Source organism: Sinocyclocheilus rhinocerous, unplaced genomic scaffold (genome assembly GCF_001515625.1).
Source record: "Sinocyclocheilus rhinocerous isolate Xijiao unplaced genomic scaffold, SAMN03320098_v1.1 scaffold1085, whole genome shotgun sequence".
Taxonomy (NCBI): domain Eukaryota; kingdom Metazoa; phylum Chordata; class Actinopteri; order Cypriniformes; family Cyprinidae; genus Sinocyclocheilus; species Sinocyclocheilus rhinocerous.
Genome location: NW_015659401.1, coordinates 679,866 through 701,067, shown reverse-complemented (window position 1 = coordinate 701,067; position 21,202 = coordinate 679,866). Strand labels below are relative to the sequence as shown.

Genomic DNA, 21,202 nt, shown 5'->3' with positions numbered 1-21,202 from the left:
AGGTCAAATTTCATGTTTATTACAAGCTCAATTCCCCCAGTATGGAGTGCAACCTGGACTCCAGTGTGCATCGAATCAGAGAGCAATATATATATATATATATATATATATATATATATATAACTGGACCCTCTCTGAAAATCAATAGATATGTGAGCCAGTGACCACAAAAACAGAGATTAAAAGAGAGAGTGTGTGTGCTAAGTGTGTGGGTTGTTCTTCCCTCCAAACAAAAGGTTAGCTGACAGTTGACCTTTGTCAAGAGGTCAGATGTTGCTGATACTTCTGCTATAGAACATAAATTATGTTTCATTCATAGATTTGTATTACCTGCATGAAGACGAGCATTGAACCATTACACCATTAAAGCAGCTGCAGCCAATATAAGAAATCATCACATATAGGCTGACAATCATTTTTAATAGATAAAGATATTCAGCTATAGATTAGGCATTGTATAACCGTCTGCTGAAAGTTGTGTAGTACATGATAAAGATATATATTGGTATACTTGTGATATGTTTGATATGCTTTTTCTTTTCACATTTTATATTGTTTGCTATTTAGTGCAAATGAGGCTTGGAACATGATGCACGAGGAGCTTCTGATTCTCTTGTTTTATTTTGGGATGTTTACATGTGCATATCTTACAGTTTGGTTATAAATATGTATATCCAACATTACATCAATTACAAGAAAAAAAGAAGTTCAAAAGAAATGGAAAAATGGAGTGAGAACAAAAGGCATCAGGTCAGATGTTATTCTGTCTGGTCTCATTTATTAAATCATCCTTCAGCGTCCTTGTTCTAGCCTTTTGGTTGAAAATAGCAGAAGTAGGTTAAAACCTTATAATCCCAGCATATACATTTTCTGTTAGTTAGACAGATATAGATTGACAGATAAAGATATAGCTTGCTGCTTTTATTTTCCCATGACGTCTTAGAATATATGTGAGACATTTGTCTGAGGAGAGGCAGAGAGGAATCTAACCTACTAAACTTTCTTGTTCTTGAATAATTAAAGCATGATTCATTCACTAATCTGAGACCTTACTTCATTTAAATATTGTGTTTCGATATCTGTTTATATCTTTTTGATACCAAATGTTATCTTGTTATCTTATTTAATAATGTTTTGATACCTGAGGTTTTTATAGTTGGTTCATCGTAGGATGTGTTTTATACAGTAATCTCTTTGTGAAACCAATGCTGATGTTAGCAGGTCCAGATACGCCACTGAAATGTTATTCTTTACCACCTGAAGCAAAATAGGCCAAGTACATGTTATTTTCTGCTCACAAAGCAGGATGTTTCTCGTTTTTCTCTTCACCACCTCAAACCAACATTGCTCCATTATTAAAACAATGACAGTTTTCTCATAACTATAATACAAATTTCAATATATGATCCTACTCAATATGCTCTGCATCTCAACAACAAAAAAGTATCTTTACTATTTACAGAGCTATGGATTCAATGTCTAGTGGCTCAAAAGTGACAAAAAACAGCAACCTTAAAAGCAGAAAAACAAGACTCTCTTTAGATGACCTACATGATCTCATTCTATAGCTCTTATGTAGCTCAGATGGTTTTGCATAAAACCATTTGAGGGATGTGCAATGGTTTTACAAATCTTACTTCAACAATTAGTGACCAGGTAGCGACCTACTTTTTTATGAAATCTGTTGACAAAAAACTGATGCAACTTGAATGTGAAATCTTGTTCAAATAACCACATCTTCTATGTACTCGGTCATTTGGCTGTACTGTAAAACTGAATGGCAATGACTTTAACATTGAACTTATTCACATAATCAGTTCATGAGTCAGTCTGGAATGAAGACTTTAGTCTGGTGAATCATTGTGGTGTTGCCTGAAAGGTCTTCTAAGGAGATGAGATTATCAGTGGTCTTCTCTGTAACCAGCAATGTGTGCATATCGCAGGATACAGAACAGTTGGCAACATCCTGAGTCTGTAGCTTTCCAGCCTCTTCTAAAGCAAAACTGTCTCCTAGTTAACACACACACACACAATATATTAATATATATATATATATATATATATATATACTGTATATATATAGAATTAAAACCCCTTTTTACACAAAATTAGTCATGTAGTTCAACCAACATGCAGGGAAAAAAACAGGAATTGAAAAGAATGAATAATTCATGATATTTGTAAAGGGAAAAATAAAATAAAAAATCCTTAAAAATATAATATTTGTCCTGTCTGAATAAAGGGAAAACTGTCTATATTCCGCATATTTATTTTATGTATTCCGGATTTCTGAAGATTATTTTAAAACGACTGAACAACTAAAACAAATATTTGTTTTATGAGAGAAATATTTCTCTATTATGAGAGAAGATAGGAAAGGAGATTCTTACTGGTGCTTGAAGAGCATGACGGGCATACTGTTGTTCTGGGACACCCTACAACATGAAGGACCTTTTCATCACCGCAGGGAGAAGTATCCAAAACCACATAGACCTGCATACACACAATGTGAAAATATACAGTACTGTCCAAAAAAACAGTCACTTACAGAGAAGTCCAAAGCTCATTAGGAACATCTTACCTGTGGAGTGGCTGTTGTTGACTCAGTGATACTGTCCCCACTCATGCTTATGGCACCCACATCATCCTCTGAGGGACATGTTCCAAAATGTCTTTTAGACCTGATAAACAGCAAAACATTCATATATTTATGACTGGGACTGTTCATAATATACGTTAAAATCAATGAATGAAAATAAACCTATTAAGCTAGTTTTAATGTCAGTTTTACCAATGTAAAGCTTGACATAGGCCTATTATGTATCGTTTCATTTAATTTATTGTTTTATGGAGACTATGCTTGTGACACTGTCTGCTTTAGTTATGAAGTCTGCAGATTCAATGACCTTTGAATACATCTCTTTTGTTAGTTTTTTTCTGAAAGGCTAAATGTCAAATTCATTGAACTGGCTCGTATGAAATCTATGTAAATAGTAATCTGAGGCGTTTTGATTTTTTCCGTTCATGGATTGGCACCCTGCTAACTGACACCGAGGGCAAAACCAATCTCTGGATCCTGTTGAGTGAGAATGAAATATGGAGACCTGCAGTGAGACGTGAAGGTATGATAAGTAGCATTATTATGTGTATTGGATATGTGAGTCTCAACCCTACACCTGGGGCAATAATGGGCTTTGGGATAAACCAAACCAGTATTGTGTTTGTGTGTAGGTGTGTGAGAGTTAAAGTGTGTGTTAAGTTGATATAGACAGAAAAAATGAAAAAAATAAATAAAATGGAAACACGAGTAACCAAGTGAAAAACGCAATTTTAGACGGAAAAATTGCCACCCATGTAGCTTTTAAATAAGGTTATAGATCACTGGGTCCATTTTGGGGTGTAGGAATGACCTATTTTGATATGTAATTGCTGTAGTACAAGCTAAACCAAGCATGTAATTGAAAGTGTGCGACTGCTGCATTGAGGTGCAGGGGCCAGAGGAACCCAAGATAAGTATGCTGCTTTAGGAGTATAACAAAGCACCACACCACAGCTCAATGTCACTAAACCCACTAAACACAGGGCGAGAATTTACTTAACCAGGGTATCACCCAGCTGTTTTGATGTGTGCATGTGTGTTTAAAGTCTTCTGACATATGCTCAAGGGGATGAAATCATCTTTAAATCTTTCACTGGCCTTGGCTCCAGCCTCCTCTCCTAATAAACAATTTAATGCCGCTTTTACACGCTGTTCACCCGGTAAAGCAGGGAAATTAACTCAGACCGGCAGCAATCGAACCATTAGAGGTTTTCAATAAAATGGAAAGAATTCTTGAATCCACTACAAATCGGAGGCATTAAGACAAATTGTGGCAGATGCTCTGGTTTTGTACTTTTTTTCAGTTTGATTTTTTCTTCTTCTTCTTGATCATGAGACACTATGGCAGGGTTGTGGAAAATTTAGAACCGAAGAACTGGCCCCTTGAATTGGCAAGCACCCACAGAAAGGTAATTTGGAATTGATATGACAGGATGAAGAATTTACTGAATTGCAAATCAAAGAAATGTATATGCTAAACAATGTAAATTAACAATGTAAATTGGGCATTCCAAACATTTCTATCTATCTATCTATCTATCTATCTCTTTGTCCAAAGTCCTATAAACATTAAACCTTAAAAGCATTTTTACATTAAATACAATTTTTACATTTTTATTCAAAACATTCAAACAAGACTTTGTCAAGCCAACACTGAAATTATTTCTTGACAATCTTTTAACTTTTCTAGTTATAAATCACAGTTATATGAGTTACTTGTTATAATTCAATTCTGCATCCTGTTTGCAACCTCAAATCAATTTTCATTCAAAATTAAGAACTGCAATTTTAACAATGACTTCAATTTTTGAGGTGTCCACATACTTTTGGTCATGTAGTGTAGATATTATTACATAAAGTAATAATAATTTAGATTATTTACTCTTTGAAAATCCATTACCTCCATGCCTCCAGAATAACAGAAAATAATTAAGTGTGCTACTAACGTGCATCTCTGACCCCGTCTAGCTTTGCCTATCACTCTCACCCGTAGCAGTAGGTGATGCAGGCAGCGATGGAGAGAAGGCTGATGAGGAGCACAATACACATTGCTATAGCCATATTCTTTCTCTTCTCCTCTTCAGCCTGCTGCAACTCCCACCATTCAAGATCACTGAACTGGCAGCGCTCCCCCATGTAACCTAACACACAGCTGCAACACAAACACACACACAACGAGCATCATTAAATGCAATATTCATTATTTCTGTCAGTGAACAGAGAATGGAATATTAGAATAAAATTGTCTATTGATTATGCTTAATATGTGTCATTTTTGTCAAGGGCAAACATTCAGTAAAAAGCTAAATGATTTTTAGTACAATACTGCCATCTACTGCTCATTAACTAAAGCCTCATTTTAAAAAAATCAGTTTATGTTTGAAGCTGGAAGGAAATTGTGGAATATGCAAAAACAGGGATTATGAGAATCATAAAAATCAGGTTAAAGCTTGTACAAAAGGCTATATAAGCAAACACTTGCTTGCAGGCATAAGACTCCATCTCAGGGAAATAGAAGCACACTCCGTCATACAGACAGTATGAGTCGTGTGTAGAGGGGCAGCTCTGCACAGCATTGTTGTGTTGCCATGGCGATGTGACATCAAGTGGACTTCCTGTACTCGGCCAAGAGGAGGCGCTCTTAAACTCCTCTGCAACAAGAAACAGAGCTTGAAAATTAGGTCACTATTATGTTGCATCATACATTTCTGTTAAAACATACTAGATAGTCACCGGTCTATTAAAATGCACAACATATTAAAGCGTCTTTGGTATTTCCATATTTTCTACAAAACAAAACTGGAAATCGAGAGGCTATGACGTCATTGGCAGGAGACACAATGACACTATGGACACGGTCGGTGTCACTAGTTAAAATTGCTTATTTCTCTGGATTTAAACATTCTTCGAAACATTTGGGATAATGTAAGTACACAAGTCAGCAAAATATATAACACTGTTCTAGTGGTTTTTGGATATTTTAATAAAAAAATCTTACATATTGTGCCTTTAAATGTCAGTGCATTACCCTTTTGCACAAACTCAGATTAGCAGGTCCTATTAAGTAACTGGTCATGGTCTCAAGCCATGGCACATTATACATAATAAGCACATAGACAACTGCACAGTACATGGTTTTGAGAAGGTACTGTTTCAGTTAAAACATTAAAAAGGTGAATCTTACCATGACAGATGAATCCTGTGCCTGTGAACCCAGGTCGACATCTGCACTGATATTTTCCTACTGCATTCAAACAGTCAGCGTTTACATCGCAGCCATGCATATCTAACTGACACTCATCTATATCTGTAAAAATACACATGTGCGTTCCCACACACACACACACACACACAAAGAACTCTGTTTTTGGGGAAATATATATGATGTACGCTTTTTAATGTTTTTGTAATAAGTCTCATATATATGATGTATGATTTTTTATGTGTTTGAAAGAAGTAGCCTACTTGATCAGTAAAACTTAATATTGTGAAATACTATTACAATTTCAACAACTACTTTCTATTTTATTTGAAGTAATATTAATATTTTAATTATTATTATTTATTTATCCTGTTATGGCAAAGCTATTAGTTTTGTGTGTTACATGATCCTTCAGCAATCTGATGCTCAAGCAACATTTCTTATTATTATCAATGTTGAAAGCAGTTTAGCTGCTTAAGATTTTTGTGGGAACCATGATAAAGCTTTTCAGGATTCTTTGATGAACATTGAGTTCAAAGGAATAGTATTTATTTGAAATAAATATTATGTCTTTACTGTCACTTTTGATCAATTTAATGTATCCTTGCTGAATAAAAGTATTAAAAAAATCTTACTGACCCTAAACATTGCAGTAGTGCATATCGTATAAATTTATATTCCTATAACTGATATTCAGACTAATGTGAACACTGCTTTTATATAGCAGTTCAGTAAACAAGTTACTATTAAGTAATTTACACAATATTGCCAATTACTTTGTGTAGTTTTGCAGCATCAAACTAAATAGTTGCAAACAAATCAAAAGCAGAATGAAGCATTACAAGTCACCTTAGTGACGTTACTGAATGAATCAATGTTTTTGAAAAAATTATATATATAAATGTGCGTTTTGTCATACCCATACAGTAGTGACCATTTCCACTGAATCCAGTCTTGCATTGGCAGAAATATCCACCTGCTGTGTTCACACACTCAGCCTCAGATATACTACAATCTGCCAGGCCTGCTTTGCATTCATCAACGTCTGTGCAAACACACACACACATATTGTCAATATTGTATGTGATCATGTAAACAAACCCAAATTTACATAAAGACTGATCAATATATCCAATACCAGACGCATACTGCACCCACACACACATCAATATCCATACACTCAAATACAGTTTCACACATACATCGCAAACCAGCTGCATCAGTCTATACTAAATCAAAATCATCTGACTTGTAGCGCAAACATACACAGACTTCCACACACTTACCCACACACAGCTCCCCATCTCCAGCAAAACCTCTCACACACTGACACACGGCTCGGCCTTCCTTCTGCATACACCGAGCGTTCACATCACATCTGACAGAGTAGCAGTCATTCTGGTCTAAATGAGATCACATCATTCTCAAGTTATCCAAGTTAGCTCTGGAATACTTGATTCTGGCTGGTCAATTACAATATTCCGTGTTCAGAAAAATTGGATGAAAATGAGGCATAAATATTGCCTATGATGAATGTGATTTTTGCTGATATATATATATATATATATATTTTTTTTTTTTACCTGAAACCATCCTCTCTGTGTAAAGCATGACCAGTGGTGTGCTCTCATCATTCAGTGTTTTATTTCTCAAACGATCACTTGATTCACCATCATCTGTTTCTGAGTGGAGAAATACAGCTATTTTTTAACATATGCAAAGAGTCAAATTGCTTTAATGGTTTAATGTGACTTTCTAGGACAAGCGTTCTTTCCATTGTTTAATTATATTCTCATTATACTGACCAGGGAATGATGTATTAATTGCCAGACAGTCTTTTCCATTAGCTGAAAGAACGTGCTTTGAGTGACATGAGCAATGAGCCAATCCCAGTCTGCTCTCACACACTTGGGCACATCCTCCGTTTTCATGAAGACAAACATCTGCTCCTAGGAGACAGAAAACAAGCATTGCATTGCAGTCAGATTATTCCTGTTATGCAGTATGTCCTACTATATAGAATGAAATAATAAATTCTTTTAAAAATGGAAATCATATAGTTCATTTTATTTTTCACAGTTTAGTGAAAATAGGGTGAATTTTAAATAATATCGCTACTTTGGTTTGAGCAGATGTTGCCATTGTTGTCATTGTCAAACTTACAATTTTTCATGTTAGAAATATTCCAGATGCGACTTTATTTGTATATGTTTTTATTGTGTAAATAATGAAGTTATAATTAATGAAGTTAACATTTCTGAGCTTAACCAGAGCATAGAAATGCACTACTGTTCAAAAGTTTAGGGTCAGTAAGATTTTTTTCAAGAAATTACATTAAATTGATGCATTTACATTAACTGGTGCATTGATAAAAAGTGACAGCAAAGACATTTATGTTACAAAATATTTATTTTTCAAATAAATACCGTTCTTTTGAACTTTCTATTCATCAAAGAATTCTGCAAAAAGTATCAGAGTTTCCACAAAAAATATTAAGCAGCACAACTGCTTTCAATATTGATAATACCAAGAAATGTGTCTTGAGTAAATCAGCATATTATAATGACTTCTGAATGTTGAAAGTTCAGAATAAATTACATTTTAAAATATACTAAAATAGAAAACAGTTCTTTTAAATTGTAATAGCATTTCACAATATTACTGTTTTATTGTATTTTTCAAATAATTGTTCAAATTGGTCAATTGCCTTGCTGAGCATAAAAGGCTTTCGAAAACATTTAAATATAAAACTATAAAGCAACAATCTCCATTTTCTTATGCCCTTTTACACATGATTACAAATAATGGTAAAACCCAAAGCAGATATGCTATTAATGAGAACAAGTATTCATACCTGTTTTGGCGAGAGGATGGACAGCAACCAGAGCAGCTGGTTGGACAGAGATGTCACTGAGACGCTCAGGGTTTCGTCCAGTTCTCATGTCTAGGCGGTAGAGCAGGTGACCGTCCCAGTCACTGACCCAGAGCACGTTCTCAAACACTGCAACATCAAATGGGCGACCTGAACCAAAGCAAAAACAGAAAAACATATTACAAACAGCAAAACATGTTGTCTACAGGGAGGTTTTTCATAAACCAGCATAAACATTATTGCCACATAGTGTAGTTTGTGCTTATTTCCATGCATCGTATATACAGTATTTGTTTGTGTAGTGAAGGTGTGTGTTTTTGGCAGAGGAGCCTCACCTACTTGGTTCTTGCTTAGCATATGGCGATCAGAACCATCCAGGTTGGCTGACTCAATCGCACTTCTGCTCAGGTCACACCAGTACAGACGCTGGGAACCGTGATCAACTGCTAGTCCACTAGGAGACACCAGACCGGTGCTGACCACAACTTCACGCACGTCTCTGTTCAGACCTGAGCGCTCCACTGCAGGACGACTACCCATGTCTGTCCAATATACCTTCCTCCAGACACACAGATGAGACGTTAATGCACGATTACATGTCAAAATCCATGTTAGAGCTGCTTGCCTTGGAATGACGTGAGGGTGATTATAACAAAATACATGTCATTTTTGCTGAACTCTCCCTCATAAAAAAGGTATTCATAAAAAATGGCTGTGTTCACCATACAATTCAGTTTACAGGATGTAGATGAAGATAAACTGCAGAGAAGAAAATTAACATGCCGTTTCAAATGTCTTACTGTGCCTGAGGATGTAGGGCAATGCCTCTGGGTTTCTGGATGTCTTTATCTATAAAGATCTCCCTGTCAAGGCCATTTAAATCGCTACGGGAAATAGAAGATAATCTGAAAAACAGAATGATAAAGTCAGTTGAGGATATAGGTATTCATTTGAGGAAGCGTGTTTGTATGTGTCTGTATCCTACCCTCTATCAGTCCAGTACAGCTTGCGATGGACCCAGTCCACAGCCAGACCCTCGGGTGAGTCGAGTCCAGTGGAGAACAGCATCTCTCTGAAACCTCCATCCAGCGAAGCCCTCTCAATACGCTTCAGGCCTTTATCTGCAAAATACACCTGAACAAACAAGCCCAAGTGACTACTTTTATATGACATTGCATGGAAAAATACATTTAAATGGAAAGACTGAAATGGAAAGAATACAGAAAATAGAAATGTGTCCTCTTGCATTTAAATTCTGTGGCCAGTAAATGCATTTTTTAAACATTATCAACAGGAGCCCCTGAACTTCATTCCTGTTTCCTTACGTCATCTGGCATTTACATCTTATGTCCACTAGAGGGCAGTTGTAAACACATAATTACTGTAGTGGGAATCTTCAGGCATGTGTGTGATCTTTTACCTGTTTCTGCACTGGATCGTAGTCCACAGCTATGATACTGCCTCTCGGTTCCTCCAGAAGTGTTTTGCTCTTTTTGCCATCTGCGTTAATCTGTCTTATATCCACTATATTGGCAAACAACAGGTACATTGGAGGTCCTGCTTGAAATAAAGCAAAGAGATTCCAGAAGATTCCAGACGCACGCATGAGGCCATCGGAAGCAAATGCACTTAAATACTGATTAACTACATGCTTAACCCAATAATTCTAGGAGACAAGATTTGGGAGACAGACAGGCACCCTGGCAGAATGTAGAATATAAAAAAAGTTTGTAGGCCTTGCCTGGGGCAGCACAGTGTCTTCCATCAGATTGGAGCTGGTATCCAGGCTGGCACTCACACATCCACCTGCCTGGATATAAAGTCACACACATCTGACTGCAGCCCCCTCGATCTGCAGACAAACAGCCTGAAACATAGAGACAATGGTGAAGAAAACAGTTACACAGGCATAAATGCATACATAATAAGGCTTTTCGTGTATTTTGATTCACAAAAACACACACCTGTGCACGAGCGGCCGTCAGGATTTAGTACAGATCCCTCTGGACACACACACACATCTCCTTCCGCAGTGTGTACACATGCATGATCACAAACTGTACCATTCTCCACACATGGTTTAGTCTCTGTAGACAAAGGTAAGCAGGCCAGTTAAAATTCTGCTATTTACAACAATGTATTACTACAACAAAATTCATTCATTCATTTATGAAATTAATTCATTAATTTTATTGACTTTATTGTGTGTGTGTGTGTGTGTGTGTGTGTGTACACACATTTTTTATACATTTTTGTTAGTTCTTTTGTATTTTTTAAAATAAAATGTAATAATATAATTACATTGTCCAAAATATATTTTAAAATACATTTTGCATGTACCCAAAAAGTATTTTAAGACTAGTAATGTTTTTTTTTACCCCTTTTGTAATATTTTGGAATCTGAAGATTTGAACAAAAATATATTTTAAATTGGAATAATATAAATCGAGTTTTCCTACAATGCGTGTGGAATCAGTAGAGTGAAATTAAGCCCAAACAGAAACAATGAGAAGGTTTACTGGTTATCATTCTGCTGGGTTCGTCATTTTTCACCAGAAGGACATTTTTTAATATAACTCTTGATTGTATTTGTCTGAAAGAAGAAAGTCATAAACACCTAGGATGGCTTGAGGGTGAGTAAATCATGGGGTATTTTTCATTTTTTGGGTAAATTATCCCTTCAATATAATTTGAAGGGGAAAAAAGAAGTTAATTTAGAAATTGCACTTACTGTTTTACACACTAGAGCCACAAACATAATAACAATAAGGTCAATCTCAACAGTGTGAGGGTTTAAAATGACAACCCTGACATTTGAATTCCATTGGCACTTCAAATATTGTCCTCAAACCAAGCATTAAAGCGTGGTCATTTGGGGAAATGGAATGACATGTCATTGGCCGAACAGTCTGCTGCAGGATGACGAGACAACACAAACAAGTCTAAAGTCTAAAGCTTATGGCCTCAATCTTTCATTTGCAAAACCCCTGTCCTCAGATGATCAATTCTCACCTCAGTGTTTTCATGAACACTTCTCTGAACCAACAGACCTTGTGGCACTGTGCCTATCAGACAGTCCTTATTCTGACACCTAATAATCCCAAATCCAATCATCCTATATTTGCAAAACTCCAGTCCTGAAATTAATTAACAATGTCTGGACGATTTTGTTTTATTCAGTCTCACAATGCATATACAGGTGCATCTCAATAAATTAGAATGTCGTGGAGGAAGGAACCAAAGACTTAAACTACTTCAGTCTGTGTGCATTGAATTTATTTAATACACGAGTTTCACAATTTGAGTTGAATTACTGAAATAAATGAACTTTTCCACAACATTCTAATTTATTGAGATGCACCTGTATATAAAAACAATGCCTCCAGTTACATTAAATAATTACACTAGTCAAGGCCGTTTTAAGGCATAGGCAAACTAGGGCGCCAGGGGGCGCCAATGAGCGCATATCTGGCATTACATTTTAGCAGGGGTCTGTGTAAAGCAGGGGTCTCCAAACTCTGTCCTGGAGGGCCGGTGTCCTGTAAAGTTTAGCTCCAACCCTAATTAAACACTTCAACCAGCAAATTAAGGTCTTACTAGGCATACTAGAAACTTCCAGGCATGTGTGTTGAGGCAAGTTGGAGCTAAACTCTGCAGGACTCCGGCCCTCCAGGACCGAGTTTGGAGACCCCTGATGTAAAGGGTGTCACGGCCACCCTGAAATATGATTGCCTCCCCACTGGTTCCCCCAACGTCATTGGGCTAGAGTTCTGTCAATCTGACGATTCCTATTTGCCGTTGGATCAGAGTACTGTCAGTTACTGTCTGACTGTTTCATGTAAAGTTTGCATTTGGAGCGCTCAGCAAAAAAAACAGGCAGCCTATAGTAAAAAGTGCACAAATCTGTATTTTGTTAGGGGAGTATTTGTGGCAGTCGAGAAATCACTGTGAAATGGGCAGATAGTGTAATATTGCTCGGTGTGCATTGTAGAGGGCAAAATATAACTGCACGGCATTTCAAGATGAACTGAGTGTGCAGTTATATTTGGACCCTATAAAACTTTCTTCTTTTACTTGCACCTCCAAAAGGTGTGCGTTTTTGCGCCAATGCATTGTTAAAGGATCAGTCCGTTTTGTTATTGTCCCATATAAAATTTTAATGGCCAGTTTTAAAAATGGTATAATAAAATGTGCTAATTCACAACAATAATAGGTCTACATCCTTTATTAAACCACTTTGTCGAATTAACGTATCTTTATGGATGGTGTCGAAATGCTGAATCGATTCATTCTATTCTAATTACTGCTTATGCGAGCAGTAACATACACACAGGCTGAATCTGAAATCGCCCTTGTACCCTCACTCACTATTCCCTAAATTAGGCCACTAATACAGTTCACTTAAAGGAGTAAATGAAAATGAGTGAGTGAATTCGAACACTGAGTGCACCGGAAGGGCTGCCACTTTTGCATAGTTTGAAACTGGCAAACTGGCAGCCCCAGTAGTAAGATGAAAGGATTTATCTTGAACTCTGTCATGGAAATTATGCGTAAACACTAACTAAACAATTTAACAATCAATTTACAATGAATTTATACCTCTATTGTATAACGCTGTACGCCAGGGACGAGCGCTTTGTAAAATGAATGGACGGTGTATTATGGGTATTCTCTAGCCGTTGACCATACATTAGTTGTACACTTGTTATCGCTGTGCATTGTGAGACTGAATGAGTGCACTTGATAATGTCCACTAAGGTTTCAGACACCAATAAAAATGGCTGTCTGTCCCCTTAAATAGTGCCCTATTTAAGGGTATGGGGGCCATTTCGGACACAGAGTGTCACGGTCAAGGTGTGTGGAGGCAGGCAGGATGACGAGGACGACAAGGATTCAAATAAGGATGTTTAATGTAGAGACAACAAGGCAGATACGGGTAGATGAGACACACACTCAGGGTAACATTCACAATAACCGACAATACTAGAATACACGAGACAGGAACTTATAGGGCAGATAACGAGGGGCCGACAGGTGAGCACACTGAGGATAATTAACTAATGATTGAACGGGCTAAACCAACAAAAGGGGAATAAACCACAACAAACAGTCCACAGGGGTGTTACACAGAGACAAAGGGCAGGTCGCATTATTTAAAGGGAAAGTTCACTCGTCAATGAGTAACAAAGACCGCACTAAATCAGTATTTACTCTTATTACTTTCGTGTGACTGATCAAGCTTTGACACATAGTTTGTGGTAAAAAAATTAAAAAAGGTTTTATATAGGTTTGACAGAAAAAATGATGCAAAAACTAATGCTTGAAATCAACGAAATAAAAAAAAACATCTAAACAAAAATAGACAAAGAAAAAAGTAGTCATAGATTTTTAAACGTATCCAAATGCAAAATGTAATAATTATGTAGTTATGTCTAAGAACAATTTCTTAGCAACTAGGGATTGCGCAAAAATTTCTTTTATATAGGTTATTAATGTAATTACTGGTATTAATTTTAATCCTTATTAACAAATATATACAATTATAAATTGGAAATGTATCAGTATGTACATATATATGTATGTACATCAATAAGGATTTCGTCAAAATGGTTAGAAATGGCCCTGACACCTGTTAAAACAGATATAAATATAGATTTATATCCCCAGAACTCAAAAAAAAAAAAAAAACTTTCAAAACATTCAAAACTTGAATGTACTTTTATTCTAATTATTCACAATAAATACAAATCTATTCCATAAATTATGTTCTTTAATTGTCATGTTCCCATCACTAATTATTCTGAGTGTCAGAAAACATGACAACAATCTTGATTGCAGGTGCAGGTGAGTGTCCGCAGGTGCGAGAACTGTACTGAGGGTTAATCTCGCTGTTGATTTGCTCTTGACCTGCTTAGCCAGGCAAAGCTGCTTACTAAATATGTTCCTTATTACTGATGTCACCTCATTATCTTATCGCACTGTGCTGTCCGGCTCTGCCTCGATGCACTATTAGAGCACAAACAATTGAGTCTAGAGATGCTCTCTGTCTCTTTCCAGTCCTTTTTCTTTTAAAATTCTTTCTTGCGCTCTGTCCCTGACCCATCACTTCCAGCTCATTGATATGTATGCTACTAGAGCCAGTGTTTCATAATCCATCCCTATTCTCCAGTCATACCTTGGCAGGTCTTCAAATCGGGCAGTAACAGGTAACCCTTAGGGCAGGTGCAGAAGTATGAGCCCGGAACATTCTCACATCCCAGTGAGCAGCCATGATTCCACAGGGCACATTCGTTGATATCTACAAGAGAAGAGAAGAGAAGCTTTTGAGAGAAGAATAAGAAGGTTGTGGATTTCTACACTAATGCTATTATGTATCTTAGATGTTCCTGTGTTTCACAAGGGAAATAGAGGCTGTACCTTCACAGTAATTGCCTTGTTTACTGAGGGAAAAGCCATCCCTGCATCGGCACAGACCAGTGTCACTGTGACTGGAACAAACTTTCACACACTCTCCTGTGTGTCGATTGCAGCCTGCATAAGAACAAACAGTATCTCCTTCCAAGCACAAACCACTAATATGTAATAAATCTGCTCTCTGTGTGACGTTTAGGATTATTGTAAGAACTTTTTTGGAGTTTTGGAGGTAACACAGTACAAGCAATGCGAGTTAGGTAATAATATTACTTCAAGTAACCAGAGGCGGACAAAGTACTCAACTCCATTACTTGAGTGAAAGTACAGATACTGCTGGTCAAATATTACTCCATTACAAGTAAAAGTTGTAAAGACAGATATTTACTTAAGTAAAAGTACAGAAGTACTTGCTTTTAAAAGTACTTAAGTACCACACATAAATGTCCTTTTTTATGTCAATGCAATTGTTTTATTGTTGTATGTAATACTTGCAATACTTCCACTGACTTTCAAAGCTGCTACATAGTAACGACTTTCTACTTTGAGGACCTTGATAGAAATGTAGTGGAGTGAAAAGTACAATATTTGTCTTTCAAATGTAGTGAAGTTAAAGTCATAAGTTCCCATAAAAAATAATACTCAAGTAAATTACCAATACTCAAAAAGTGTACTTAAGTACAATACTCAAGTAAATGTACTTAGTTACTGTCCGCCTCTGCAAGTAACTATAATGTAATGCATTACTTTTAAATTTACAAGAAACAGTTAGTAAGAGATTTACTTTAGTAAGTTAGTAGTAGTTATTTACTTTTTCAAATAACACACAAGTTACTTTGTTTTCCCATTTATTCACTGACACCTCTCCCGTCTCTGTGTTGAGAGAAATTGAGAGTGAGGTGCAGAGGCAGAGGCACTTCCTTCAGCCTGAGGTTTATCAATTTCATTTTGGCTATGAAAGGGCTTTTACAGCTGCCAAAAATATAACTTTTGGGGTTTTTGTTATTCAAAATAAATAAGCAAGCCCAGCTCAGGTGACAAAAAGCAAAGCAAAAGTAACACAATGCATTACTTTCCATAGAAAGTAACTAAGTAATGCAATTAGTTCCTTTTTTTATACATGTTGTTGCGGGTAACAGCTATGACCTATTGCTCCACAAACCACGCTAACAACTTCTTATTTATTGCCATTGAAGTCGTTGCCCTTTAATGTAGGTCTATGCATTACTTATTTTTATTTTTCAATTACAAATAAAAATATATTTGTTTAAAATGTTCTTTATTGCTTTGTTCACTGTCATTGTGCATTTCATTTTTTTTTTCTTTAGAGATCAACCAAAAATATTTAAAGGGGTCATATGATGCTTTTTTAAAGATCATTATTTTGTGTATTTGGTGTAACAGAATATGACATGGCTGTTTCAACACTAACTGCGGTTACTGAAACCATGCCTTCTTTGTTTGCGTGCACATTTGGGTGGCATTATGCAAATATTTCCACATAGTGGGGTAGATATGTGGGGGCGTGTTAGAACGAGCCGTTTTAGGGGGGCGTGGCAGAGTCTTAACTTTGATAAAGAATATCTCTTTGGTTTTGAGACTTTAGTCTTTGCAACTTCAGGGATCTTATCTATGCACAATCAGCTTGTAACACTCCAAAGAGAAAGAAAAACTTGAAATCGCATCATATGACCCCTTTAAATTATGCCAGTTTTGATAAAGTCCTTTCCCTGAACAACTGCATAGTTTTTCTCATTTTTACCTCTCATTTGGATCAACAACAATACTTCTTGGCTGAGACAGGTCTCTTAGGACAATCTTTTCGTTTCTCCCATCTGTGTCCATTCTCTGTAGCATCCCTTTTTCTGCAATGCTCCAGAGAACTGTGTTTTCAATCCAGTCCACAGCTAGACCCGTGATTCCTTTCACTGTTGAGAGAAGCTTCTGAAAGAATGAAACAAACCTGCTTTAAGAGGCTTGGAACAGGCTTCAAACAATCACTGATGGCATTTAAAATGAAAATAATGTATAAAAATAACATTAATGAGGCCTCAGCAATACCTGTCTGCTTGTTCCATCAAGTCCTGCCCTGTTGATTTGTCCTGCATGTGTGTCGGCCCAAAACATCGTTCCCTCACTTAAATGGAAGTCCAACAAGATGGACCTTCCCACCCTAGACACGATCCTTCTCTGGTCCCCACCATCAAGGTTCAGTCTCTGAATGCTGTTTCCAAGGCCAAGTAACAGATAAGGTTCAGGATCTTTAAAGAGACAAATAGTGAAACCTAATCAAAATGGCACAAACTGAATGCATTAAACAGTGACATCACTTCTAATCTGATCTTAAATTGAAGTTAAACAACCATTTTAACAAGTTTATGTGCACATTTCATTTACCTGTTCAAAATGCTCTTCAAATCAAACTAATTCTAAATCCATTCTTAAAATTAAACAGCAAAACAAACAATATATTTACAATGTCAAATTATAGTGACTAATAAGAAATATTTTGACCACAAAGGTAAAACATGATTTACAATCAAGCAGGACATGCTTGCAGACCTTGCAGACCAATCACAGCCCTCTGATTTTTGGGGCGGGGTTTGAAGTTTGTGTCAGGGCTCTGATTGGTTGGTAGGAATGTTGTTCGGATTGAGGTGTATAATATGCATATATTACTGTAAAACAAGAAAAATTGTGTGTGTGCGTGTGTGCAATGTTCTGTTAAAAACTGAATGCCATAAAAAAGTTTGTAGGGTCATAAACATCATAAACATAGTTTATTTGTTTACATAACATTGTGCATCTTTGTAAATACAGTATAGACACATGCAGTCAGCAGAAATGCTGTTCTGTCAAAGTACCTCTCTGAAGGATTAAATATTTAACTGTCTCACAAGTTCATAATCTTATATATACGTTTCTATAAAAGATACTGAAAAAATAAAGTGCAAGATATAAGCTCAGAGTTGTGAGGAAGAAATCCTTATGTTGATTTTATTGTATGTTAGTGTATTCACTAAGTTAAATAAAATACCTTTAACATGAAACCTCCCCGAAACCTTACAGTGTGACCCTAAAATGAAGCAGTTTGATAAACGAGGCCTGTCGGCTAACAAATACATTCTTTCTTTGTTCATAGAATTGCTAATTATTTTCTCTTTCTTCCCTACCCATATTAGCACCTATAATGTCATTCAGAACATGGATTAATGTTGCTTTGTGACAGGTCTTTTCATGCTTTAATGGGGAGAGGTTCACACATCGATCTCACAGATGCCTGTAGAAATAAAGCAACTGTATCCTAGCAACACACACCATAGTGGAAGATTGAATGGATTACAAAAACACACAGCCATGTTGCTAGGATGTGTAGAGACAAATAACGGAAAATGTTGAGTATGGTGATGGTTAGTATTTAACAATCAATAGTCACTAATTTGCAGCAAAACTTTTATCCATCAAAATGTTTGCTATTTATTTATTTTTTTTAATAAAGGGAGTTTTCCTTCATATTTAGAATGTACTCCGATTTAAAAGGTATTCAACAAAATATTTAGACTTATGCTGATAGGAATAAATATTATGATTCATGAAGGGAGGGTTAAGTTCCTTTCTCACTGCAGCTCAGAGCAAGGGGTCCAAAAAGACGTATGATTTAGTGCTTCATCAAATTTGTTGTTTCCAAATAAGATTTTATTTCATAGACATATAATGGCCATCTTATTAATTATTAAATAAATAGTTCACCCATTCATTGCAAGTCATTATTGACTCATGTTGTTCATTCCTGTGTGACATTCTTTCCTTCGTGGAACACAAAGTTACTTTAGTGTTTATGGAGCTTTTTTCTGTACAACAAAAATGGATGGTGACCATGATCAGTAACCTCAAAAATGACCAAAAGAACAATTAATTTACCATAGAAACTCCTGAGCTTTATTTTAAGTTTCCTGGATCCATTTGATAGCTTTGTATGAGGAACAGACCAAACTTTAAATCATCTGGTGCAAATCCTTCTCTCTGCATGGCTCTCAAACCTCATTTGAGCTTGTATGCATTCAAACATGCTGCAAACAAGTTGCACAAATAAAAACACAAAAACTGAATGTGAATTAATCATATGCTTTAGAGAACTTGGGATTGAGTGCACAAGTGACACAAAATAATTTTAATGATAATTTTATAATTCTTTATTCTCCTTTTTGGAGCATGACAGCCTTTGGTCACCATCCACTTTCATTATATAAGGGCAGCCGAACCCATGCTGCTAAAAAGTTTGTGACAGAATTTTTATTTTTAGCTGAACTATCCCTTTGTGAAAAAGAAGTGTGCTTAATTGTACTGAATGAGCACTTATAGTGTACTTAAAATCTTAAAAGTGTATTTTCAAAAAAAACTGTACTTACAGATAATATTTAAATTATCTTAAAGATTAATTTGAATAAAAAAGGCAATTTATAAATTATATACATATACATTATAAATATGTATAATTTATATAATATATATTATATAAATAATATACTTTTAAAGTATATTGTTTCTATAATAAGTACTCCTTTTAAGTGTGTTAAAGTGTATTTTTCACAAGCATCCCTTTAACACATAACCTGTTCAAGTAGGTTTTGGTCGAGGATACTAGCAACAAAACAAAAAAACAAAACAAAACAGGTCTCTTTTAAATTACAATACCCAACGTTTGACTTCAATGAGCACATCATGCACTTACCCACACAGCTGAAGTTTCCAGCAGCCCAGGGTCGTCCACCCCAGCATAATGCTTCCTCAGCAGGGCCTGAAGCTCTGGCAGGGCCTATACTCACCATCCAAAACCACAAATGAAAGGTGCCTGCTATCGTCCTCCAGAACATAATACTATCTCAGTTTCTACAGGCCTCTCCTCTTAGGTATTTCCTTGATCACGGCACCACACCATGCAGCCGTAACCCCCACACATCTTACACACACAGCCAACCAGCTTCAACTAAATGAGAACCTGTGTGAAAAGACTCCAAAAAGTTAATCTGTATCCCAGAGGTGTCCTTTTCACACAGAGCAGTTTGAAAGTGAGAGTCCTGTAGGACGGCCAGGTTTGTGTCAGGCACACATATGCACAGAGTCTCAATCTCTCCGGTCCTCCTGCTCTCTAGCTGTTTTGGAAGCAAAGTATGAAATTCCTGACAGTCCCATGGTAAATCTGACACATGGTGAGAGCAGCAAGGGCTCAGAAGAGGGTTTTCCCTGGTGTAAGACTCTGAGCCTGAGCTCAAGAAATACAAAAACTGCCCTTCTACAACTTTAAAGAATAACGCAAGACAGCCTGAGTTTACCTCCTGGCCTTTCCCAGTCTATGCATGTGATTTAGTAGGAGTGGTCACACCTTTTTGTGCTGCTCATGAGTAATGGGACGCTTCCTCACTCACACACAAACCATTAAACTAGTGTTGCTGTGTCTGCATAGGCTCTGTCTGGCCCTCAGAGTGACGAATCACAGGGGTTGGCGATGGGGGTGGGGCTTGTAAGTGCTTCACCCGTTTCCTATTTACCCAGCTCACGCAATCTTATTATACGAATGACTGTCATATTGTCACAGGAATTAGAGCCATTGCTCTGAGAAAAATGTGCCAGGTACAGGGACAACAGCTTCCCTGTTCTTCTGCTTTAACAGGGTAGGAAATGCAGCACAATGTCTGCTCTGATACACACTCACAGGACCCGCGACATCACGCTGGACTGAATTCACTAACTTATTCAACTGACATTTAAACGTTATAAACTTGTACTGAATAAAAGACAACTAATGATGCTATGATGCTTTTCTGATCACTTAACTAGAGATCGGTCTATGTGAAAATGAATTTACGCTATCGTTCGTAGCATTTGGGATTGGTAAGAATTTTTTGCAAGAAGTTTCTTATGCCTACCAAGGCTGCATTTATTTGATCAAAACTACAGTAACTACAGTCTTCAGTGTCACATGATCCTTCAGAAATAATTCAAATATGCTTACTTGGTGCTCAAAAATCATTAATAAATTAATGTAGTAATTAAATTACAGTTGTACTGCCTAATGTTTTTGTGGAAAATGTGATCAGTTTTTTTTTTTTTTTGAATT

The 21,202-nt window shown here is 36.5% G+C and overlaps 1 protein-coding gene across 1 annotated transcript; it reads right to left on the bottom strand.

Annotated features, from left to right (window-relative positions):
* Nucleotides 1-582: 582 nt before the first annotated feature.
* On the bottom strand, nucleotides 583-16,929 carry LOC107723791 (pro-epidermal growth factor-like). Its single transcript, XM_016532494.1, has 20 exons — nucleotides 16,872-16,929; nucleotides 15,091-15,204; nucleotides 14,849-14,971; nucleotides 10,638-10,760; nucleotides 10,415-10,540; nucleotides 10,094-10,230; nucleotides 9,659-9,807; nucleotides 9,474-9,578; nucleotides 9,009-9,232; nucleotides 8,656-8,823; nucleotides 7,607-7,750; nucleotides 7,385-7,483; nucleotides 7,088-7,204; nucleotides 6,721-6,846; nucleotides 5,784-5,906; nucleotides 5,082-5,250; nucleotides 4,587-4,751; nucleotides 2,582-2,681; nucleotides 2,391-2,493; nucleotides 583-2,010 (listed from the first exon to the last, which is right to left on the bottom strand). Exons 1-20 carry the CDS (start codon nucleotides 16,927-16,929, stop codon nucleotides 1,826-1,828), a joined length of 2,658 nt encoding a protein of 885 aa, XP_016387980.1. The 3' UTR covers nucleotides 583-1,825.
* Nucleotides 16,930-21,202: the final 4,273 nt, after the last annotated feature.